The sequence below is a fragment of the Engraulis encrasicolus genome, chromosome 7 (genome assembly GCF_034702125.1).
Source record: "Engraulis encrasicolus isolate BLACKSEA-1 chromosome 7, IST_EnEncr_1.0, whole genome shotgun sequence".
Classification (NCBI taxonomy): domain Eukaryota; kingdom Metazoa; phylum Chordata; class Actinopteri; order Clupeiformes; family Engraulidae; genus Engraulis; species Engraulis encrasicolus.
The window spans coordinates 23,415,413-23,441,575 of record NC_085863.1 but is presented as its reverse complement, the minus strand read 5'-3'; the positions used below and the strand labels follow the sequence as shown (position 1 = coordinate 23,441,575).

The window sequence follows — 26,163 nt, the reverse complement described above, 5'->3', positions numbered from 1 at the left end:
GATTTGTGTAGTTTAAATGTTATCTGGAGTGGGTAAATATTTTAAGGAAATAAACTTTGGAGCCTTTGGTAAAGTAAAGAATCCCTATTGGGTACGTCGCGTCAAAATATAAATGATCAAAGTAAACATTGTTCTCTGTCCTTGCTCACCCTGAATAGTCCCAACGACCAGACAGACTTGTGCCAGCTTGGTACAGACAAGAGCGTTTTGTTTGGCATATCCACGCAGATAATGAAAACCTGAAAATGCTAATTGGCTTGATCAATAATTGGTAGCACCAGATCCTACTGTGCGCCTCTCTCTCTGACTCGGAAAAGTAAACCCCGACTGCAACATGGTCCTTTCGAAAATAGACAAGACCGCCTTGACCCCCTCTTATATACACAGCTAGCCCTCCCTCTACCCCTTCACTGTGCCCTGCGTCCTCGCTCCCTCTCTTCTCCCTTGCGCGGCGTGCAGAGACGTCACGTAAATAGGTCTTGTACCACTCCAACGGGGCTACAGCAAGTTAACTAAATTGGAATACGTGGGGACCGTTCACGACCAAGGGGGGTTCTACACCTTCACACAAAACAGGGAAGGGGGTGACCGAGAAAGTCCCACAGACACACTCCATAAGTCGGCGGTAAGTAAGAAGTAAGCGTGAATGGCCAGAAAGTTACTGCTACTGTATTGAAAGTTCATTCGTCGTGAATTGCCTCACGATAATGGACCGCAACAACAATGTATGCTGTCTCGGTCTTTTACATTATGCACTTTTGATGGGCTACTGTCGCTGTCCAAATCACCATTGGCGAGCACGTTGAGCCAGCCTTACGCATTCATTCCTTCTTGCGTATGGATAAATACCGCTATCTCTTTGGCAAGTGCCAAGAGACGTGCTCTGTGGTATATTGTACAGGCGCTGAAACATTGTGTTTATTTCATGGAAATGAAAACTTACAACATTACAGCTTTACATTTTGAAATAATTTTGGACTGTGAGGCACGCAGGGGGAGTGTGTCTGAGGCAGTTTGACATGACTATATTAGGAAAGTGGCAGTGTCATTCTTTCTGTCTCGAGAGCCATGCGCGTTTTGGGGGCACTCGGAGCTCCGACTGCCTGCGTGGGTCGTGAGACGGTGCCTCTCAGGCGTTTTTACGCATTTGCTTTCAGAGATTGTAAAGACGGGCGAAGACTGCGTCTGTAATGACAGGCTGTTCGCCAAACGTGTGTCGACCATTGTTTTGGAAAGCTGTCTGTCTAGCTGTCCGCTTTGGCATGTTTGTTAAAGTGTCTCCACACACGCACGTACGCACGCACCTTACAATCTAGAACACATTCAGGTTGGTTTGTAAATGTTCACTATTAATTTTGGATGCTCGAACAATACACGTACAGGTTGAATTAAAATAGTCGAGACACAATAGTCGAAGGACACCCACATGCAGTGTTGTGTTTCACGGGGGCTCAGTCACTTCTGTATGCGCCTTCTGTCTTTGTGACAATAGGCACTTGCTTCTTCTCCACCTTCTCGACCAGACAACAGTAAGAAATCTTGGCCAAGGTCAAGAACCGCAGAAGAATCATGAATGCAGGTTAACTTAAGTTTCCCACGATATACTACTGATTTAATAAGGTGTGTGTGTGTGTGTGTGTGTGTGTGTGTGTGTGTGTGTGTGTGTGTGTGTGTGTGTGTGTGTGTGTGTGTGTGTGTGTGTGTGTGTGTGTGTGTGTGTGTGTGTGTGTGTTTATTATACTGTGTGTTGGTGTGTGTGTTGTGAGTGAATGTGTCTGAGAAAGAAAGAACCAGTATGTTAGCTTACTGCAGTGTGTGTGTGTGTGTGTGTGTGTGTGTGTGTGTGTGTGTGTGTGTGTGTGTGTGTGTGTGTGTGTGTGTGTGTGTGAGAGAGAGAGAGAGATTATACTCAATGTCTTTTTATGTTTAGTTTACTGGAGGCTGGTGAAACGCAATTTCAAACTTCTGTGCTAATCCTGTCACATACCCCATTTTTGACAATAAAGTACACTTTAGTGTACTTGACAATGCATCTAGTAGGCTATGTAAATGTTTTGATAATGCTCAATATTGCTCTTTGTTAACGTCCCTTTTGTGTGTTTGCTTATGTGTGTGTGTAATATACAAGCTGTTCTGCCAGTACACGTTGGTTCTGTTTTTAATCGTGGCTACCATTTGCATCGTCAGTGTCTCAGAATAACAATAGCACTAGAGGACGAGTTGGTATTGCATGGCAACAGCAGAGCTTGCAACAACATAGGCCTAATAGATGTCAACACCACATTCGCACTAGCAGCAATGCACAATTGACATGGCATTAACTGAAACAACTTTCCAGTCATTAGTGTTGTGGCACTAATAGCATCTCATGTCTCACAAACTAAGTGAGGCTTGATTCTAGTTCTAGTTCCTATCTCTAACTTTCTGATGTGTACAGAGCTGTTGATATGTTGAAAACGGTTTAAACCTGAATAGTATACATGTATTTCATGCATAGACTACCACACGTTGCATCAAATAACTTTTAATGGGCAGTGTCCAATAAAAACAAACAAAACTGAACTGTCACTTCTCTTGACTCATATCGCAAATTAATGTTTTTATTCTTTTTTTTTCATTCCTTTATTCCTTCATTTATTATATGGTCTTGAGGACCAGCATGAATGGAATAGCCTATTGATTGGTGGTGCCCTCCAATGCTGAGTCTGACTCGTCAGTCTACTGCACACTAGTCATTTACAGCTATTCACTTCAACTTCCAGCATGGCAAACCATAACTAGCTGCTTATGACACTCTCACTGGGTCCCAAATATGAACTCGTGCACCACAGTAGATGCAGTATCCAGAGTGTAATACCGTCCCCCCTCCTGTACTGTCCCCCCTCCTGTACTACACTAATGTAGACCTATTTGCTTCAGTCACCACTATGGCAGGCCATTTCAAGCTGCTTATGACACTATAAGTGCTTGTGAAATGATTATTACTTGTTTACTACATGGCACACTACAAAGGATGCCATATTGCCAAGTCTACTGCAGTGCGTGGTGTAACGTGTAGTGGTAATTGAGTGAATATTTGGGATGTGTAGTCTGTGCATGTGTCTGTGTGTGTGTACCGGTGTCTGTCTTTTCTGTGTGCGTGCAGACTCCATAACCCTCCACCTTATCTCGGGGCAGGCAGGAGGGAAAGGTTGAGAGAGAGGATGGAGCGGAGAGGCTGGCATTCAAATAAAACTGACACGGGATGACCCCCGTGTGGAGGGAGGCGGTGGCTCCGAAGCGAAGGAGCAGTGCAGGCAGCCCTCGTGTAGTGTTTTATGATGGGCAAGGTCTTAATTAGCCGACCCAACGATCACTGCAGCAGCCTCTTGGCTTTAAATACGATCTACTAATGGGAGATATACAGTCTGGTAGACTCATAGCACATGACCCATCTCATCAAGGATGGAAAATAAAGCTGATGGATTTATAATAGTAGCCCCCCCTGTGGAGACCGTGGGAGGTGGAGAAGGGGGGTGGGGGTTTGCCTATGTGATCAGCAAGAAAGTAATACATATGTGTCAATCATTCAGGTGAAATTATAGGGTGTACTTGCAAGAAGCTGTGAATCAGGTTCATGGTTATCTGAAACAGCTTAGAGGATGATGCAGTACGTTTTTTATCACTCATTCAGATGTTTATTGCCTTTGGTTAGCTCAAACCCTCTGTTCAGATTTGTAATATAAGCCTGCTTTACCATAGAGGAAGTACGTATATTCTGTTGTTTTGGAATTAAAATGTCCACTGGGTTGTGTACTGTTGACTTTTTATAACAGAAAAAAGACTGATTTTTGTGTATAATATAACAAAAGTTTGTGAGTGCCATCAGTTTATGTACACACTAATCTTTCAGGTCCAAACGTCTGAGAAAAGCATTTGAGGCCTTTAATAAACTGATCTGCATTTGATGCCTGAGTTGCAGGTCCTGCTCATAACCTCCTCCTTCATCCTCCTATTCCATCATCACCTTCCTCCTCCTCCTCCTCCTCCTCCTCCTCCTCCTCCTTCTTCTTCTTCTTCTTCTTCTTCTTCTTCTTCTTCTTCTTCTTCTTCTTCTTCTTCTTCTTCTTCTTCTTCTTCTTCTTCTTCTTCTTCTTCTTCTTCTTCTTCTTCTTCCAGCCATGAGTCGTGGATTTGTGCGCCAGAGTAAGTTCCGGCATGTTTTCGGCCAGTCAGCCAAAGCGGAGGCGACCTACGATGACATCCGCGTTTCCAAGGTGACATGGGACAGCTCCTTCTGTGCCGTCAACCCCAAATTTGTGGCTATCATCGTGGAGTCCAGTGGAGGAGGTTCCTTCCTGGTTCTCCCCCTCTCCAAGGTAAGCATGAGCCAGACTTGCTTTTGCGCATGATTTTTATCCATAAAGTATAAGCCAAGGCTTGTATTTTCATCCTGACCTGGGCTGGACATTGGCTTGGAATTGACAAGGATTTGATGGAAGGGTTTTCTAGACATGTTTGTGTTGTTTTGGTTTGTTTACACACATGTCTAGTATATGTCTATCTGCTATGCCTATGCATGGCTGTATATACCATATAAAGTAGGAGACAAGACTTGTGTCCTAATCTGGACGTTCCCAGAGAAGGGAAAAGCCAAACAAAAGCAGCAATGTTTCAAGCCTCTCCGCCGAGCCAGTGACTCAGAGATTCCATAAAATCAAGGCAAAACTCAGAACATTGTTGCTCTTGTTAAACGATTACCACTGGAACGTGAACTCCACGGAGTGCATATTGTATCTTCAGTTTCTATGGTATTTAGTCATTGGCTAATATCCACAATGTGTATCCAGTAATATCCCGAGAATTACTGTTGGTCGGAGCAGACTCTCATTGGTCCTGATCTTTTCATAAGTGAAGAGACAAAACATCTTCAAGCTCCTAAAAGAATTCATGTGGCCTACAACTAAACTCTTTTGACCAACTCTCCCGTAGCTAAATGTATCTCTCTGATGTTGCCATGGGAATATGCAGATCGATGCCCAATAAGTCCATCCTCGTTCTCCTTCCGAGCACAGTCAAAACCCTCCCCCATCTGACCTTCTGGATCCAGCTTTTTTTCGGCCTCTTCTGGGAAGTAGAGAAACCTCAGAGAGGATGACCGGGTGTCTGTCTGTCTCCGCCGTCTAGGTTTAGGCTGGGGAAAGCCCAGCATCATACATGATATAGAGCGAATATGGCAACAAGAAACATGCTCCCCATTTCCCCCATATTTAGAGGCGACACTGCAGCACACTTCTCTTGCTCTACCAAGTCACTGATACTGTACTTGCCCATGTAAAGCATTGGAGAAACAGAGTTAAACTGAGGATATTCACCTTCCATTTTTACCCCTCGTGCGTCATCAAACCTCTCTATATGTGCTTCTCCAGTGCAATTAGGCCTTAGTAGAAGGCTCCCACAAATCCGGCCTATGTAATCACAGGACGTTAATTATTCGAAAGTGATGCAGTCCGTTTATGTTTCAATCGCAGTCACCATTTATGTTTTGTTTGTTGATGAAAATACTTCAGCTGAAATGGGGGCCTTCGCAAAATGTGCTTATCCATGTCTTGTTAATGGTTCAGCGCAGTGGCTGTTTGCCAGAGAAAGGCCCGTTTTCCATTTTGCCGGCAAATGTGTGTGAAGGGGCTTTATCGTCGCAGTGCCATCTTTGCTGCAAGGGACACAGGGCAGGGGCATACATTACAGTCGGGGTTGGGGGGAAGGGAGAGAGGGATTTTGGGGGGTGGGGGGTCGGACAGACTTACTATAAATACCCACCTCCCAGCTTTGCCATCTCTCCTGCACAGAGTCTCTTGCCGGCCAAAAGAAAAACTCCCCTTTCATCGCCTCGTCATGGGACTATAAATACAAGCGTAGGGTGGACGCGAGGGGAGTGGCCTGTAGGGTGTATTGGCAGGGGAGGGGGAGGGGAGGGGAGGGAAGGACAGGACAGGGCAGGGCAGGGGAGAGGAGAGGAGAGGAGTTGGATTGGGAAGGCCTTCGCCTGAGCCTGAGCCTGGCTGGGTGGTTTGGTGGATGGATGGGGGTTCTGGGGCTAGTGGGCATTTAGAATGGACACCAAAGGTTCCGTTCTATTCAGTTGAACAGATTTGAAGCATTCTCAACTGTTGATTTTGCAACGGAAAAACAGATTCTGCTATCGACTATGCATTTCTCAGTGGCAATTCCAACCAAGAAAATTGATAGTTGAAAATGCTTCAAACTGAACCAACCATGTGTCGTCCATATACCGTAATAGAATGCTGGGTAACTGCCAATGGGTGGACAGGACATGCAGAGTGGCGGGACAACAACCTGAGTTGTAAGTGCTCGACTTGGAGAAGGGCTCAATCTGAGTGGGTGGCTGGGGGGAGGCACTGTGCGTGGGGTTGTTGGAGGGAGCGTTGTGAGATGGTATCAAAAGCAAGCAGCAAGCCAGGCAAGAGAAGAGGAGGACGAAGAGGAGGGGTAGAGGGGAGGGGAGGGGATTGCAGCGGCTGTTTCAGAGAAGAAGCTGACACGTGTTCACACTGACTAAACAGGAGTTAGCAGAATAGTGTGGCCATTACCTCATCTGCCCAATGCAATAATGTCAGAGCACCGAGAGACGCACAGGCCAAGATGCATTCAGGTGACGTGGACACGTGGCTGCTCGTGTCTTCTTGGTCCAATGCAACAAGGCCAAGACTGTGGGTTCATTGACCTCATGTTATTGAATCTGCATGGCTCTCTATGCTATGGAAATTGTGCATAGTCTTAAGTGACTTGCTTGCTTGTGCTTGCCCAGTGTCGTGTCAGGTGTCCCCATAGGCTAGACTGGTATACTGTGACATGTGGGAAGCTTCTGTTTTTCTCAGTGTCACACTCAGAAGGCTCTTGCAGTCGAAATGTCTGTCTGTCCCTGAAATGTTTGAATAAAAAGAAAAGGAAAAGAAAGAAGAAAAACTGAGTGTGATCCATTCCTTAACTACTTGATTACTTCAGATCAACAAGACGGAAGAGTGCGGTGTATGGAAGATAAGCTTCTGTTTTTAAAACAAGACATTAATCCTGTCGATGCAAAATCGGAAGCACCCTTTCACTCCCCGTTTCTGATGAGCACCCTGTTTACAATAATGAAGCAATCCCCTAACTTTGTTGTCTTTGACCTTCTGTTGATTGGGTTTTAATGTTATTTATTGTTACCTTTTAAAACATGTTGGTTGGCTGTGAGTGTGTATCTGTGATTTGGTTTTAAATACGCTTTTACTTGGTCCTGCCGTAACTGTAGGGAACTGGGTTACTAAGCTGGTGACCGGGTTCAATTTCGGCCCGGGTCTTTTGCCAATCCTTCCCCGTCTCTCTCTCCCCACTCATTTCCTGTCTCTCCTCCACTGTCCAGTCGGAAAAATAAATAAATAAATATATACTGTATATATATATATATATTACCTCAATTCTGTTGCCAGGAGAGTAATTTCCACAGAAAACATGAGGTATAACTAATGCCTTTCTCCCCCCCTGTTTGACCCAAAGTTATGCCACTCTCTATTACGAATATATTCTGTATGATCTCTGCCTATGATAACGTGCCTGAGTAACGCCGTGTTCTGTGACAGGTTGGGCGTGTGGACAAGAGCAATTCCATGGTGATCGGTCACTCGGGCCCCGTGCTGGACATTGACTGGTGTCCTCACAATGACAACATATTGGCCAGCGGCTCCGAAGACTGTACTGCTATGGTAAGTAGTACCAGCTACAGTAAGTACTGTAAACCAGTGTTTCTCAACCAGGGGTATGTGCACCACAATGCGGTATGCGAGTAGCCTAGTAAACTAGTAGCCTGCGACTGGTCTAGCCTCGATCCGTCGAGGTGGTCTGCCCAAATTGCCCTGAATCTGGCAAACCAATCACAGCGCAGAGATTTGTTTTAAATCAAAGCGGGTGGGGTAAGCACAACAACAAGAACGATTGAACAGCTCTCGTTTGACGTCAGCTTTGGAAGAATTAGACTCAAGGTTTTCGTTGAAATGTGTTCAGGAAGATGTTCTACGCTCATTCATTTTTAAGAGTTTTTCACTGTTTTAACGACAGGCTATAAAACGTGGATCCACGTTCTTTGATGGTAGTAATTTGTCAGTTGCGCTGATTGGTCAGAGCGTTGGCCTATAGGCGCTGTACAGACACGGTTTGAAAGACAACGGGTGGTGTCTCATCAACAGTCTTCTGATTGTATCGTTCATCGAGGCCAGACTAAATTAATACACATCCAATCTCACATTTAGGCTGGTTTATCAGGCTAGCATGCGAGCACTCTGCAGGGGGTAGAGATATAGAACACGAGAGGTACACATGGCACAACAAAAGGGGGGGTCCACAGGACATAAAAGGTTGGGAAACGCTGACACTGCTGTAAACCACTCTGTCCATTCGTTGACATGTTGACAGATGTGGGTCCTCCAAAAGTTGTCTTTTAACATACAGCACAGCGAGGTGCTCTTTAACAAAGTATGTGACAGCATGAAACATTATGTACTTGCCCTGTATGTAGGTTTGGGTGTACAGTGTGTGTACAGTGTAAGTAATACTATTACATGTACATCAGTAATGCTGATTCATGTACACATAGATACTCTTAAAAACACACTGTGTGTTATGAAGTGTTTTAATAGTTACACTTTCACTTACATTTTTATGTTGGAATAACTATCAACGTATACATACTTACATCAAGAGCTGCTGTTTTGATTAGTGAAGTGAACAGCTGTGTTAGGGTTTAATATGCCCACTGCTCGATAATGCCTGGACAGACAGAGATAAACAGGCTGTTTATTGTCCGAGGAGGAGAGACATGTGCTCCCTCAGTCATCACTGACCAACTGTCTGTCCTCCATGCCAGCTCCTCTGCCTGCATGGTCTACAAGACTATAGCGGACGCAGGAACAGCGTTGTCATATTTGTCTGACCAGTTCCAGCCCAAACAGTGCTCAAAAACCTGGGAGACATCAAATTCCACCCACCTTCAACAAATCGTATTGAATTCGATGGCCATAGAATTGCAGAAAAAAACGCCAAATGGTCGTTTTTTACCTGCATTTTCACCTGCAGACGGCCATGCCAAGCAGCCCAATTGGGAGGGTAATCGTCCAATCTGGCAACACTGCCGCAGGGATGAGGACACGGGCTGGGTGTGTAGGGTAGGCGTGCCAGTGGGGCTCTTGGGAAAAGCTACACGTGTCTGCTGTGCTCTGGTCATCTCCATAGCTAACACCCTCAGGCCACAAGGCCACGTTCCTCCGCACAGCACAGCAGCACCATGACTGATAGGGGCCGACTGAGATCCCCCCAGAGGTGATCAGGCCATGTAGAGCAGAGCAAGAGGACAACTTACAGGGTGGACGACCGACAGGCATTATATTTCGTAAACTAAACATGAAGAACCAGCACAAGGAATTTGAATGTGTATTCAGTTTAAGATTTTTGAGCACTGATCTTGTTGTTACTACTTTAAATATTGACCAGCACTTCTGCTGTAGTGTTAATATACGAAACTAGAGTTACTAGAAGTACTCAGAGGCGCATCTTGTGACCAGGCTAGACAGGCAGTCGCTTGGGGCCCCCAAGCCTATAAATGGCGAATAAGCTAAGACATTAAATTACAGTAGTGGTTATTTGTTGCAAATTTTCATTATTTTGTTGCAAATTTTCATTATTTTTAATTTTCGATTGGAGCCCCAACTTACCCTAGAATCGCCACTGCAAAGTACTATTTAGTGTCACAAGTAAAAGTAAATTCATGGTATACGTACAACACTAGCAAATGATATTACCAGGACCCTAAATTCACCTTTTTCACCACCAGCCAAAATGACTAGTTGATTTTAATCTTACTAGCCAAACACACACTTTCTAATGGGTCAAAGTGGCTAGTAAGTTGGTCTTTTCTACCAGCCAAACTGAAATTTCACCATTTGGTCGGTTGTTTGGTGTTAATTTAGAGCCATGGATACTGTATTACATAGCTCGTACACCATTTACTCCATTGTACCTAATGAAGTAGATAGACTGTGTTGTTACTGAAAAACACAAATGAACCTAACAAGAACCCACCACAAACTTGATCCAACCAGTCAGCTGATCATAAGACAAGTCTACTGGTTACTCAGATAAGTTAGCTGTGTTGGAAGGACTTTTTTTTGTACTTTTACTTTGACTTTTGACATCTCTGTAAAGAAAACCCTGACAGTCTCATAAACATACAGTAGAATAACCATTGATATAGTAGTGCATCAAGCATAATGTGAACGTACAAAGTGTTCTTTGAGCAACAGCATGGTACGTTGGCACTGAACACTGCTATGCTTTCCTTCAAGTCATTGTTTAAAGATTTGATATGGGCCTCGGTACTCTTGGTATTCATAACCCCAGACTTAACACGTCCTAAATAACACTGTATTTCCAAGCAGTTCCCTTGCTCTGCTGTTGTGTTACAGTAGTGTAGTGTGCTCACGGTAACCTTGTGCTGGCCACGCTGTGAGAGTCGAGAGCGTTGAGAGAGGCAGCTGGAGCACCGCAGCAGCTGTTGGCCTCTCCCTCGTCTCTAAATATGAACAAAGCTGTCAGTATAGCGGCTGGAGGAGGGAAACAAATGTAGCGCAGGAAATGGCGATATGAACATTTGGTTGTTATTCCTTGTTACACTATAGAGTAAGAATGTGAGGCTGAAAGTGGCAGAGTTCTGTCATGACTCAGCTGTGAAGTGGCCACACTTGTACGTAGTGATGGGATTTGCTGCTCTTTTCGGAGATGCGGTTCTTTTGGCTCTTCTTACTATGGAGAGTTGGCTCTTTCGGCTCCCTATCAGCTCCCCATACATACATACTTATTTCTTGCTTAGTTGCTGGTCTGCTCCTGTCATGTTTCTGCGCCTTGACTGCTGTCTGTAACCCCTGCCGATGCCCAATACACATCCTGGCCAATTGTTTTAATACAAACAAATTGAGAAAGAAAGTGTTTTTCTGCACCGATAAGGAAAAACAAATTGTTCGCTCTGTGGAATTTGCAGAGCATACGTGCAACAAGAGTGAGGGGAAGAGTCACCGTGAGGCACCGGAAGACCATGAAAAATAAGAATAAAACATTTTGGTCCCAAAACAACTCTCATTGTGAAGTCGGTTCCTGACGTTCACTTCAAGGAGCTGTCTCTTAGAAGCTGCTCGTTCACGACAGACACATCACTACACACTTGGAGGTTCAGCACGAAAGCAGTTTCTGTGGGAGTGCAGAGTGTGGTGTAGTCATGAAACATTTCTTCCTCTCACATATTGGTCTCCAATCTGAATCCTCTTTGAATCCCACTGAAGAAATCCTTTTTTTCAGTTGGGCACCTTAATTAAAGTTAAATTGTTGTCTTATCGGTGTTGCTCTGATTTTGCTTTGTTTATTCCCACTGTTTGGATTAGGCTGGAGCGAAAACCTAAGGTTTATCACATGGCCGCATTCCTGCTAAATGGATGACGATGGCATTTAAGACCTCTCTGTCTCCGTCCAACTGCCTGCCGTCCCATTCCAGCAGTGATGTCATCCTGTAACGCAGGGACAACTGACTGTTTATGGCCCTGGTTATTTACAAGTGTCAGCGCCGCCACTAACCCCAGTCCTGAGGTCCGCTTAAGACGGCGCTAACCCCGAGTCTAGTCGAGGTTTTGGCCCGCCAGGGTGTCATCACTGCTCTAAATGTCCACCAGAAGCCACGCACAATAGTCTGGGCCTTGGGCCTGCCCATACTTCCCGTGACCCCGCACAAAAATTCGTGACCCAAGTGAGTCGGCTATCTTTAACATTTTCCAGCAAATCGGAGCCAGTGAAAATAGAGGGTGCATTCCATTATGCGAACTCCCGTCCTCGACGGAGTGCTTGACTGAGTGCTTGTGGCCTTGCGCTTCACTGACGTCCCGCCTCCATAATGAAAACAATACAGTTTCCCCGCTGTCAGCCTAGGCACTTTTAGGGGTCTGTTCCCCATTCAACATCCAGACTGCAAATGACAAAATGACCTTTGAATTGCACTTTTGCGAGGTATTGAATTAAACTTTTGTCGTCAATGGCGTCTTGCGACGTCAACACGAGGCCACAAGCACAAGGGAGGACGGGAGGTGGGATAATGGAAAGAACCCATGTTCTGTCTTTGGTCCCATTGGTAGATAAGTCAGTCATTGGATCAACTTCTCTGATTGATTGAAGCTGCAGCCAGTAGCATACAGAGGCATTCAATATGTGGTTTACGCCCGCCCTATGAGAAGTCTGAAATCATTGCAGTTTGGCCAGACTAGAAGACCAGAAGAATTGTGCAGTGGAGATAGCCAGGCTAAGGCACACGCATTGTGTGTCACACTACCTGTCCTTTTATGCTCATTCTTAAAATAATATAAAATAATAAAATAATGCACATTTAATTTCTGTATATTTTCATGTTTTTCATTTTCATTTCACATTCTCCAATCTCTATTTGGTAACACTATACTTTACACCGGCGACGTCATACGTGTGATGTATCTGTCGTGAAGCAGTCATGGACATGTCCTAAACATTATGTCAGTGTCATAAACATTGCATTAAGGTTGTCATTAAGTGACATTCGGTTATGGTAAAGACAGCCCAAACACTGTCAACTTTTCATATCCATAAAACATTTATGATATTGACATAATGTGTATGACTCATACACGACTGTGCCATGACACTGTTTTGACACTGTTATGACACTGCTATGTCATGCGTATGACACTGGTGTCACGTTAATGCACAGAAGTGTCACAGTTGCATAGCATTTGAGGAAAGCCTGTGGGTATTGTATATACATATATATAGTATGTGAGTGGTTGCTGGGATGAGCTATTTATTTTTGATGCCCTTATTCATTTTTATTAAATTTTAAACGTTATCTGATAGAATTTGTATATGTTTGTCCCATTGATTTCTGTCAGGTCTGGCAGATCCCGGACCACACCCCTTCGCGTCCCATCTCGGAGCCCATCGTGGTGCTGGAGGGCCACTCCAAACGCGTGGGCATCGTCACCTGGCACCCCACTGCTCGCAACATCCTCCTCACTGCTGGTGAGGTCACTCACCCACTCGCCCCTACAGTATACACTTACCCATTCACTTGCTTTAATACACTTTACCTCCTGATAAACAGCTTGGTGTTAGAAGCTGCATTGAAGTCTGTCTATCTGTCTGTCCATCCGTCTGTTTGTGTGTGTGTGTCAGTTTGTTTGTCTTTCTATTGTTTGCCTGTGTGTTTTTTTTCCTCCAGCGGCTCCTTACAGGCAGCGGTGCCTTGAAGGCCCTAAACTAACCCTTGTTTCGGTGGTGGGTCTGGCAGGCATGCTGCCTTAACCCATTGATGCTGGATGTTGCATTGTTGCGCAATATTGACCTTTGGCGCCCGGAGTTTCATGACGCAACATTCTGGCTCATGAGATTTGAGATATTTTTGTTAAAAATGCTGGTATGTTAGAGCTGAATGAACACATTTTAATGCAAGATGTTTAAAATTTAAAATTTAAATGCTGTTTGTTTCATGTTTTTATGTGCTTCAGAGGCTGAGATATTTAGGATTTTCTATGGCTGAGGGCAACTTTTCCCAAAAAGGGCTTAGGCATTCAGCAGGTGTTTTTTTTGCAGGTGCTTTAGGCATCAATGGGTTAAAGGCACTGCACAAGGCAAAATACTCCAAAGACCCTGTCTCTCTATCCTTCCCCCTCCAGTGATAACATTATGATGATTATTATGAGTGATCAGGGCTGCTCGATTATAAGAAAAATCAATATCACGACTATTCCAGTTAATATTGATATCACGATTCTTTTAGACGATATTTCTTTGAAGACAAATAATTGTGCTAAACAATTCACAATCTTCCCTCCCTTCAGCAGTGTTAGTGGAGGGCCAAAGAAAAACATGCAGTCATGTTCTGCACAATTGTTGGGTAGCAAATCTGCTCTGTGCAAGTGGAGGAGAATGTATTGCGCTTAGCATAACCTACCTTTTGGCAATATAGGCAAATGACAAAAATATCGTTTAAACTTGATGTTATAAAATTTAATATTGTTTGACAACAATATTGATATCACGATATAAATGTGATGTATTGCACAGCCCTATGATGAGTGATAACATTGTGCACTGTCTTCCCTTCCCTCCTCCCCGCTCCATACAGTGATAACCACTAATCCTTGTTTCGGTGGTGTGACCCTGTGTCTCCATCCTCCCTCCCCCTCCAGGCAGTGATAACCTGGTGATCATCTGGAACGTGGGCACGGGGGAGCCGCTGATCTCCATGGACGACCACCCGGACCTCATCTACAACGTCAGCTGGAACCGCAACGGCAGCCTCTTCTGCACCACCTGCAAGGACCGCCGGCTGCGCGTCTGCGACCCGCGCAAGAGGGAGGTGGTGGCGGTAAGGAGATAGGGGCACGGTTATGCATGGATAGAATGAAGAGAATAACAGCAGTAAGTAGGACAAGGGTGTTGGGGATGGAGGGATGAAATGGCATGGAGGTATGAATGGAATGATAGGTGGAGAGATGTCTGCGACCTGCGCAAGGGATGGGGTGTGGCGGTCAGGAGATGGGCGGGGGGGGGGGGGGGGGGGGGATGGGGCAGGACTGGAAATTTGTAGAACATTGATAGGTGGATAGAGATGCAAGAGGTGTTGGGGATGGAGGGATGAAATGGCATGGAGGTATGAGCAGAATGATAGGTGGATAGATGCAAGAGGGAGGGAGGACCCTGGGGATGGAGGGAACATCAGAATGATGGGTGGATATATATGTTTGAGATAATGTGTTTGTGCAGCAAGGAGATAAAAAGAATTAAAAAAAAGAATAAAATGATGATTGATGACAAGTACAGTAGAGTGTGGATTGCCCCTGTATGATTGAAGGATGTCACCTTTTACACACACACACACACACACACACACACACACACACACACACACACACACACACACACACACACACACACACACACACACACACACACACACACACACAGACACACACACACACGCCTGTTATTACATCTATAATATTTTCTATAATACTTTCTACAATACTTTTTTTTCTTCTCTCCTCTCTTTCTTTTCTCTTTAGCCCATTGAATGACTATATAAATACTATTGCTATCGCTATTACTTCTTCAGGGGATGCCCTGCTATTTTAGTGTCCTGGGGGCCTCCTCAGGTCCTGACCTGGGGGGGGAGCCGCGCCACACACTACCCCCTGCCATCCAAACTATGACAAAGGGTTGTCCTTAACAGTCAGCGGTCTACTGGACACATAATGGCTATTTTTATTTGTGACTTCTATATTGCCGCATCTGTCGGTGTAAATAATGGTTCGAGAATAAGCAGAGTCAGTATTTGTACTCTGCTACAATAACAAGGTATGGTGTAACAAAGTATGTTTATTTTATTGTGCTAAGTATGTGATATGAGGGTTAGGTTTGTTCCAGTGTAAGTGCATAATATTATATGAAATACACTAAAAAGAAAAAAAATGTGTTTGCCAAGAGAATTTTGCAACCAGCTATGACCCTTCCCTTTTTTATTAGGCCTATTTGTATTATTTGTGAGTGCATAGTAGTACTCCTTGTATATACACTCCCCTCCCACTTCTCTCACCCATCCAGTCTCCTACTTCATACTTAAATGCTCCTTTTTTAACTCAAACTTTCATTGTCAGAGTGACACAGCACCCCACCGCACAGCAAGTGTTCACTGCACACAATGAAATTGCATTTATGCCTCACCCGTGCAAGGGGGCAAGCCCCCAATGGCGCCCGAAAGGGAGCAGTGCGGCGGGACGGTACCATGCTCAGGGTACCTCAGTCATGGAGGAGTATGGGGGAGAGTACCGGTTAATTACCCACCCACCTGGCGGGTCAGGAGTCAAACTGGCAACTTTGGGCTACAAGTCTGACGCTAACCGCTAACCGCTTACCCATGACTGCCACACCTACCAAACTTTGGGCTACAAGTCTGACGCTAACCGCTAACCGCTTACCCATGACTGCCACACCTACCAAACTGTGGATTCACTCTTGTTGTTGTCTTATTGTAAATCTTGAGTTTTGCAATCTTGATGAATCTTCGTTTTTCCTCCTCCGCAGGAGAGGTTGGCGCCGCACGAGGGCATCCGACCCATGCGTGCCATCTTCACCAGGGAGGGCAACATCTTCACCACGGGCTTCACCCGCATGAGTCAGAGGGAGCTGGGCCTGTGGGACCCGGTATGGAGGACACCTCCCACTCACACAAGTCACACAAGTTGTCCATGAAGCTCTCAGGAGCTCTTCTGCCAATTTCAATATGCTGTTGTAATGCTCACACTATGCTGGACTTGTCAATACCTGAGATTTTTTTTTCTTCTTCTGCCTTTTCCGAGATCCTGGTCATTGTAATGGGGTCAGTTGTTTGTTTATACAGTTGAGGACGATATTATTAGCCCCCCTCCTGAAATTAGACATCTCTTTTGATTTCTTAGTGAGAAGGACCATTATGAACCGTTTCTGTTATTCTGGAAACAAATACACTGATGGAGATAATGTCCAATTAGTTGAATTTGGATTTTTCCATTTTCACAATGAGTTGAAACAGAAAAGGGTAAAAATGGCAAGGACAAAATTATTGCCCCCCTTATCATTAATAGTAAATAGAGTGTCATTTATGAACCAAAACTGACATCAGGCACTTTGATTAATTGTTGACTATGTTGGCACATGCCCTACCAGGGATTTTGGCCCATTTTTTCATTGCAAATAGCTAACCTGATCCAAATTGCATGGATGTCGAGGATGGACATTCATTTTCAGCACTCCTCAAAGACTATCTAAAAAGGATTGATATCTGAGCCACAACATGATCATGGTTTTGGTAACCTTGAAGAACATTTGAACAATTTTGGATGACAGTTTTGGGTTATTATCTTATTGAAAGATCCAGTGAAGATCTTAGCTTCCTCTATGATCATATTTTTGCATTGTCACCTTCCACAGTCTATCATTATCTTCTGTTTTTATGGTGCCGTACACCCAAACAAGGTTTCCTGTGGCTGAGGCTGCCACAGAATGATGCTTCCACCACCATGTTTAATTGTGGAAACCATGTTATAAAGTTTTAAGGACTATCCCTTTCTTCACCTGACAGAAGCCGAATTCATGCATCAAAGCAGGTGCAATTGAATCTCATCGGATGAAAGCAGAGACTTTCAAAACTAATTTTTGACTTTCAAATGTTCATAGACAAAGCTCAATAACGCTCTGATATGCACCACCTTTAGTAAAGGGGTTCTTCTGTGATGATGGCCCCAAAGCCCAATATGATGACAAGCCCTAACAGCTGTCTTTCTTGAAATAAAAACTCCAGGTGAGACCAGGTCAATAACAATCATCTAGGCAGGTGTCCAATGCTTCTTTGGTCTAATGAGACTAAGCAGTTTCCACAGTTACACATAGTGGTGGGGGCATCAAGTTTTTAGACTGTTATTCAGTCTCAGACACAGGGAGTCTGGGTCTGGATCTGGATTGCTGGGTCCTCCAACAACATTGTAACCCAAAGTAAACATTTAAATTAGTTCAGAGGTTCTTCAAGGACACTAAAACCATGATACTGGAATGACCCGCTCAAAGTCCAGTCCTCAATCCCACTGAGAGTCAGTGGCAAATGTCTATGCTCAGCATCCATGCAATTTGGATCAGCTAGAACACTTTGCAGTGAAGAAATGGGCCAAAATCCCTAGTTGGGCATGTGCCAACCTAGGTAACAACTGATCAAAGTGCCTGTTGTCAGTTTTGGTTCATAAATGGCGTCATATTGACTATTAATGATCAGGGGGCTAATAATTTTGTCCTTGTCATTTTTGCCCTTTTTTGTTTAAACTCATTGTAACGATAGAAAAATGCAAATTCAACTCATTGGACATTATCTCCATCAGTGTATTTGTCAGGGCTGCCGACAAGGGGGGACAAAGGGGTATGTTGCCCCAGGTCCTGAGAGATAGGGGGCCCAGAATTGGGTCCCCATTACATTGTATGTATTGGGTTAGGGGGCCCTATCAGACAACTTTGTCCCGGGCCCAGCAAAAGCTGTCAGCGGCCCTGGTATTTGTTTCCAGAATAACAGAAACGGTTCATAATGGTCATTCTCACTGAGAAATCAAGAGAAATGTCTAATTTCAGGAGGGAGGCTAATAATATCGTCCTCAACTGTATATATTTTTTAAAACATCAAAAACATACAAAAGGTTATGCAACATCAGAAGACAACTAGCAAACAGCAATACCTTTTGTGAAAATATTTGGAGTAGGCCTATGTTAAGAAGTTTTTAATGTAAACAACATCTGTCACCATAAGAATAGCTCAGATCTCCGAAAGGGCGGTCACCAGGTACTGGCAAGTCAAGGGTAGCGTGAGCAATACAACAGCATATTGAAATTGGCAGAACTGCTCCTTTAAAATGACAGCAGCAACGACCACAACTCCTGAGATCATAGGCTACTACACTACTATGGCGTTACACAGAGCCTTTGGTAGGCTAATACATACAGAGGGGGCTGGGCCTGTGGGACCCGGTGCGGCCACATCTCAGTCATCTCAGGCGCTGTTTACATTCAGCTGGGTATTTTGATCAACTAACATTTTTCCTTCCCTGCGTTTTCCAAAACTTGTTTGTTCACAGGATCGGCGAATCCGCATAAATATGCCGCTGAGAGCTGTCATAAATAAGCTAAGCCTGTGCGTGGCAGGGATAATACTATTCATGTTTTTTCTCTGTTTATATACACATGTTAAATTAGAACAAATGAACAAACACACACATCCACATAGCCTCATAATGCACAATGTTCCGTCAGTAAAGCACTGTAATAGTCATTCAACAGGCTTTACTACCATAGTAGGCTACTACACTACTGCAGTCATTTTACGACTTTGTCGTTGCGATTTTGGTAACAGCAAATTTAGGTAACACTTTATTTTAGGGATTCATCTATTAGCACTAATACATACAATGTACCCGTATAAGTAACTTGTAAGGCATGTACAAAGCAAAATCAAACATTTGTTAGGCATGTATTCGCAAATGTCTTGTTCATGCACAATAAGGGATTTATTACCAATTTAACCTTAGTAAGGACATAGTAGGCCTTAGTGTTTGCTTAGTACATGCCTTACAAATTACTTATGCAGGCATTAACATTGTATGTATTAGTGCTTATAGATGTGTCCCTAAAATAAAGTCTTATCCAGATTTATTACAAGGCCTGTCTAAACAGATTAAAGTATGGATGCTGGACTAAAACATTAGCTGAAATAAAATAACATAATATGTTATATGCTATATATTAATAAGTCTGCAACACCAGAGCTCCTATTTCCAGTAAGAACACATGAACATGTACTGTACTGTACATACAGGGTATACTTAGAATATTTAGCTTCAAAGCAGGTCATGCAACGTCTTCAATAAAGGATGTGTACTGTACATGTGTTACTACTGAGACAAATTTTACTAGCTACACAAACACTGAAACAGAGAAAAACGTCATGCCGTATCGGGTAGGGCCACACTCTCAAAGTGACACTGGCTACGTTTACATGAGACATTTAATTCCGAATTAACTCACTAAAATTCTGAATAAAGCTTTTAATTCCGCTTTGAAAACGTCATGTAAACACTTCACAATTCAGAATTAAATTAAAGATCAGAGTAAACGTGACGGAACCAATGAATTCGGAATTTAAAAAAAACATAATGAAAACGTAGCCATTGACAACATGGGTAAAACGTACTGTAGGCCTATAGGTCTTCTAACCAAGGGAGTAACGACACACACACTGAAACTGAGAAAATATCGCTAGAAGGTAGTCAGACATGGTGATGTTTTAATGGTGATCATGACTTTGGAAGTAAATTTTAATTAAATATCTAGTTTGCCGTCTTTTGGGTTTGGGCAATATTGTATATGAATGTCATTTAATGATAAAGTGTGTATGTAATTAGCCATATGTTTTTTGTAATATGAATAGCGTCTTGAAGTTGTGGTTTCCAACATCATGGACAGTGTTTTATATGCTATTTTATTTAATTTATTGATTTATTTATGTTTTTTTTGCTCTCCTAAGACAAATTTTGAGGAACCCATTTCAGTTCTGGAGTTGGACACCAGCAACGGAGTATTGTTGCCATTCTATGACCCAGATACCAACATCGTATATCTGTGTGGGAAGGTAGGTTACCTCATCCCTCGATTTATCCGCAAGTTAAATATAACCGCCAAACTTAATGTAAGCCAAGTACCTTTGCATGCTGACCATGACCTCATTCACGCACTCACTCATGCGCTCACGCGCTCACTCACGCACTCACTCACTCACTCATTGACTGACTGACTCACTCACTCACTCACTCACTCACTCACTCAGTCACTCACTCACTTGTTCATTCATTCATTCATTCATTCATTCATTCATTCATTCATTCATTCATTCATTCGTTTATTAAGCGACCTTGGGTTACTTGAAAGGCACTATATAAAACCAAGTTATTATTATTATTATTGTTATTATTATTCATTCGTTCATTCATTCTATTGATTATCCATCCATCCATCCATTAATTTGTTCATTTGCTCATTTGTTCATTCACCCCCCCCCCCCTTCTCTCTCTCTCTTTCTCTCTCTCTCTCTCTCTCTCTCTCTCTCTCTCTCTCTCTCTCTCTCTCCGTCTCAGGGCGACAGTAGCATTCGTTATTTCGAGATCACAGATGAGTCTCCGTATGTGCACTACCTCAGCACATTCAGCAGCAAGGAGCCCCAGAGGGGTATGGGCTTCATGCCCAAGAGGGGCGTGGATGTCAGCAAGTGTGAGATCGCCAGGTGGAAAACAAAGGCTATCTTTCTATCTATCTATCTATCTATCTATCTATCTATCTATCTATCTATCTATCTATCTATCTATCTATCTATCTATCTATCTATCTATCTATCTATCTATCTATCTATCTATCTATCTGTTTTGATGTTGAGATGATGGGCACTGCCAATTATGTATATAATTTTGTGTATTAACCATTGAACTTCATGTATTAGGGCAAGGTAAGCATGTTCATATGCAACATGTAATTTTCAAGGGGCTCCATAATGTTTCATTTTTGGTGCATGTACTGTTATGAGGTGAAGGTGGATATGTCTTTTATTACTTACACAACGCTCGTCCAAAGGCTTTCCCCTTCACTTTTAAGGTTATTAATCCAGACCTAAACACAAGTATGTTATGAACATTCTCAATCACAATAAATTTACGATAAGCCATGAAACTGATTGAAATTCTCATACTCTCTCTATCTCTCCCTCTCTCTCTCTCTCTCTCTCTCTCTCTCTCTCTCTCTCCGCGCTGCAGGTTATATAAACTCCATGAGAGAAAGTGTGAGCCCATCATGATGACCGTTCCCAGAAAGGTGAGTGAATCCTCCTGAGCTCAGCTCTGCCCGGTGTTCTAGAGTCGCCTCGCAGCAGCGTAATCCAAAAATAAACAACGTTGAGGTCAGCACGACTGTTTACACCAGTTTACTTAGTTACGTCTGTCAACGCTGCAGCAGGAAAGCCACCACACAAAACAGACAGAATTGGCAATTAAAAACGTATCGTGAGTCCCTTGATTCCAGATTATCTCCAAACAGCATTTGGTATCATATTTCCATAGCCAGGCCGCACCCTCCTAGTGACGGAACACCTTCAGCGTTGCTTCTAGTCAGGCCAGGAGCAATACAAATATCATTTCTGAGCTCCAGAAAAATCGGGAACTCCTCCCACTTTGTCGAAAAGCAAGCAACCAGTATCAAACGAAGGGAGGCGGGTCAACCATGCCGTTTGGGAAATGTTAATTGTTGTGCTCTTGGTCAGACCAAGACTCGAAGAGATTTGAAAGTCGATGATAATCAGGCTAATATCTCAACACATACTGTATTATTGTAATATTTGTCAAATATTTGTTTGGGGCTTTTCCCCCTTTATATAGATAGGACCGGGAAGATGAATACAGAGAACTAGTGGGAGATGGAAATGGGGAGGAGTTGGGACAAGACGGTTTCGAACCTAGCCGGTATCAAACCTGGGTCCCCATGAACAATGGTGAATGTACAGTGTATGATTATGCCATGTTAGCATGCTGCGCCGCAGCAACAACCATAGGTGCTGCTACTTATTATATCGTTGTTTGTAAGTTGCGTTGGATAAAAGCACCTGTTAAATGTAAAATGTAATTACTTCTCTCTGTGTGGATGTGTTTGTGTAGTCTGATCTGTTCCAGAAAACCATGTGTGTTATGGAACGTGCCTAATATAATGTAATGTAAAATACAATTATTGATTGTGTGTGTGTGTGTGTGTGTGTGTGTGCTCGCGTGTGTGTTTCTGTGTATGTGCGCGTGTGTGTTTGTGTGTGTGTGTGTTTGTGTAGTCTGATCTCTTCCAGGACGGCCATGTGTGCATGTGCGCTTAATATAAATTGTAATGTAAAATATAATTATTAATTGTGTGTGTGTGTGTGTGTGTGTGTGTGTGTGCGTGTTCGTGTTCGTGCGTGTGTGTGTAGTCTGACCTGTTCCAGGATGACCTGTACCCAGACACGGCGGGCCCGGACCCAGCGGTGGAGCCAGAGGAGTGGATGGAGGGGAAGGACGAGGACCCCATCCTGGTGTCCATGAGGGACGGCTACGTGCCCCCCAAGAGCAGGGAGCTCAAAGTCTGCAAAAAGAACGTTCTAGACTCCCGGCCAACGCCTCGTCGCAGCATGTCCACCATTGAAGGGGCCAACTTGCCGGTAACTCATCCTCCTCCTCCCTCTCTGGAGTCTTTTGTTGTTTCCTTTGTAGTGCATGGTTTGAGCTTTCTTTTTCTTTTTCATTTTCTGCACTCGTTTCAGACATGCTGTATCTGTCCATCCTATTTGTTCTTCCTCCTTCTGTCTTCTTCCACGTTCATGGCAGCTGTATCACGCCATACTTATTCATTTCATACTTATTCAGTTCTGTTTCTTGTTTTTCTTCTCTGCCTCCTCTGTCTCTCTTTCTCTCTCTTTCCTCTTCAGCCTCAGCTGTTGGAGAAGCTTGTGGAGGAGATTCAGAGCCTCAGGGCCACAGTTCTCGATCAGGAGAAACGAATCTGTGACTTAGAGAATAAGCTGTCACAGTACACCAATGGCACAGAATGATGTCACCCCAGCTGAACCCCCCCCCCCCCCCCACCCCCCTGCCCCTCCTGACCCCCTCCCCCCTACACTTTCCTCACCCCCTAAACCAACCCCACGTATAACCATATCACCAGTTTCCAATTTGAGTAGAGAAAATCACCGCCAAGTCACTACCATTACGCATTTCCAGCACTCCCTCTTTTGCACTAAATAAACAACACCACGAAATTAGGCATATTTGTATTACACAGCTGTTTGGAATCTTAGTCCAGTCACTGTTCCAACTCAGTTTCAACTCAGACTAAGTCCCCTTTGAGAATACAGAATTTAAGGGGAAAAAAAGTGGACAGAAGGGTTAGTGCCCACACTGTAAGCTAAGTCAGCTCACTGAGCAGTTCTCTGAATACACTCGAAGGTCCAGTGTGTACATTTCTAGTGGTTTATTTTCTAGAATGATCACTGCCCATTCACAAATGTCTGTATTTTTTCATGAATATTTACTACCACTATGAAGTATTCATTACTGCCCCATGAAGGCAAAGTGCAGTAACTACAAAGTTTGTCTGATTGTGTTAGACTGAAAATGGTCTTCACAACAACTCTGTTATCTTGTGACAGCCTTATGCTCCAAATGTGTCCCGTTTTGGAGATATTGCTATGTCAAGTTTGTAGTACGGTATCTGCAATATCCAATCTAATACCAAGGCTTTGAAGGCCATTTTCTCCGTTTCAATTTTGGTGTAATTACTGCACTTTTGTCTTTGTGGGCCAGTATACCATTATTGGGGGGAAAAGTATTGGAATGACATACTGGACCTTTAATCATAATCTTCAAGCTTATCATCGTCTTGGCCTGAGCTTGGCAGGCTCTTTCTTTTGCACATTAAATAATTGTAATGTATACATATCTGCTTTTGAGACACAGTGAGCTTTAAAGGAACATTGGTCAATGACTAGGAGCACAAGACTAAACCAAATGATGAGTGGAATGTTTTGGGAATTGATAGTGAATGGCAGCATGGCATAGCGCCTAGGTAAAACAGTCATCACTAGACGGTATCAGTATGTTCTGATGAATGGAATGGAATGGACACGACATATGGACATATAGTGTACATATGGGAGGAAACGCTCTTCAGCTAGTTTTCACATATGGCCACACATGGACTAGCTGTTCGTTTAAGTCCACTGGCCTGTGTCTGATAATATCAAGACTTTTGCCAAGTAACGGAAAAGTAGCTGTTGTTACTGTGCTCTCACACAACAGTGGTATTAAGTACTGGCAGCATTACAACTGTTGGCTGTTAGTTTGGCTTTATCTTGATCAATCTGAACAGCGCCTCCACAGCTATACGTCCACTACCACAGCCATGAACAGACTCCTCCTCATGGCCAGATGCTGAAAATCTGGTGTGAGGTGTCTGGGCCTCAAGTGTGTGGTTGACAGAGAAGAAGAACATCTCAGTCCTTTCCGAGTGCTTTCAAGAGAACAAGTGGAGAAGCTATTGCCCTCAGGTGTGCAGCTAAGGAGTCGAACGAGGAAAATGATGAGCCAGAGTCAAACATGCATTTGAAGGACTTGAAGGAGATTTAGACAAACTGTTGCACCACTGATTCCAATGAAGTGCGGAGCACTGCTCTGCCAACATTCGATTCCACTGTTTACAATACAACCCTGCACACCGGTGCCGATGTCCACGGATGTTGACTGCCAAATAGGGGAGCTCTATTGTTATCGGAGCCACCCATTGGTTGATCCGTGCTCTGCTGTGATGAAACCGATTCATTGTGTGTAGCACGTCTGCGCTAGTGTGTGGGGGTAATCGAAATGGTCAGAACCAATAGTGCTCTATAGTACTGTCGGAATCGATGTGCGGAGGTCCTAACATTGTAATGTGCAATGGCATATTGTGATGTATTCAAAACATAATGTCTAGATTCTTCATGTATGTATTTGTTTCCAGGTATCTGGAATGGGTTGGTCTTGTAAGGGTGTGTTGAAGCAAGTGTAACTGAAAAGTGAATCTGAATGGACTCTTTTTTTGGTTTATTTTGTTGTTTTATTTAATTTCAAGTTTTATTTTAACACTCCCTTTTGATAATCCGTTAAAACTGTTTCCATCTGTGTATCCTTTGTTTACTTTTGGTAAGGAATTATTGAAAGGCAATAATGAAAGACCACTTTTCATGACTTTGAATAAAAGTGCCTACACTCCGGCTGCAACCAAAATCTTACTTTGCAAACTTAACAACCTTTTTGTTCACAATTTCTGCAAATTTGAAATGATACAAGGCCATGTATCCAGCCACCCGACCTTATCCGTGCCTGGTCTTGTGATGCCTTTCAACATGTAAATATATACCTACTGAAGAAAAGAAAATTTGGAAAAAAATGAAAAATTCTAAAATACCAAAGACAAATATTGAGAGAAATATTTTGTGTGTTCTGTTGATGTTACTATCTGATGGCATCAATAAAACATCCTTTTTTAATAAAAAATGTCTCTAATCCCCTTTGTCTGACCACTGTGAATGCTTGTACTGTACTATGAAATGTCTTGTAGATAGATGACACCCCAACTTGTGGAAATGGAAATGTTCCTGATATTCCCCCGCCTTTGTAAAAGTGGTGTCACTGAATGTCACTGAGACATTGACACTCGATCTGACACAACTTTTCATCTCTTGACTGCATATCAAACTTTTGACTTAAAAGTTTTGACTGCATAACTATTTGCATACAGAATGCCCCTACACTGAGCTATTAAGAACAAGGACTCACTGACATTTTCATCTAAATTTTCAGTGATTCTTTCAAATTGAAACAGTATTTTGACCGGCGCCAGGGAGAGCTACTCCTCCATTACCGACACCATAGTCATTCAAGGTCAAGACTCATACCAAGG

At 43.4% G+C, this 26,163-nt stretch overlaps 1 protein-coding gene across 2 annotated transcripts; it reads left to right on the top strand.

Moving 5' to 3' along the window:
* Positions 1-122: 122 nt before the first annotated feature.
* On the top strand, positions 123-25,804 carry coro6 (coronin 6). Of its 2 annotated transcripts, XM_063203112.1 has the most exons (12): positions 123-625; positions 1,493-1,579; positions 4,159-4,358; positions 7,620-7,742; positions 12,987-13,116; positions 14,286-14,464; positions 16,180-16,299; positions 20,192-20,296; positions 20,799-20,944; positions 21,468-21,525; positions 22,661-22,888; positions 23,156-25,804. In XM_063203112.1, exons 2-12 carry the CDS (start codon positions 1,570-1,572, stop codon positions 23,276-23,278), a joined length of 1,422 nt encoding a protein of 473 aa, XP_063059182.1. In that variant the 5' UTR covers positions 123-625; positions 1,493-1,569; the 3' UTR covers positions 23,279-25,804. The 2 variants fall into 2 exon arrangements, with proteins under 2 accessions (XP_063059182.1, XP_063059183.1); XM_063203113.1 differs by lacking the exon at positions 1,493-1,579 and having other exon boundaries at positions 125-625; positions 23,156-25,803.
* The last annotated feature ends 359 nt before the right edge of the window (positions 25,805-26,163 follow it).

What these genes read in the sequence shown, in the direction of transcription:
- coro6 (XM_063203112.1), top strand. An exon ending in CAACATCCTCCTCACTGCTG is followed by an intron (nt 13,117 to 14,285) that starts GTGAGGTCACTC and finishes CTCCCCCTCCAG; the next exon opens with GCAGTGATAACCTGGTGATC. An exon ending in TGATGACCGTTCCCAGAAAG is followed by an intron (nt 21,526 to 22,660) that starts GTGAGTGAATCC and finishes GTGTGTGTGTAG; the next exon opens with TCTGACCTGTTCCAGGATGA.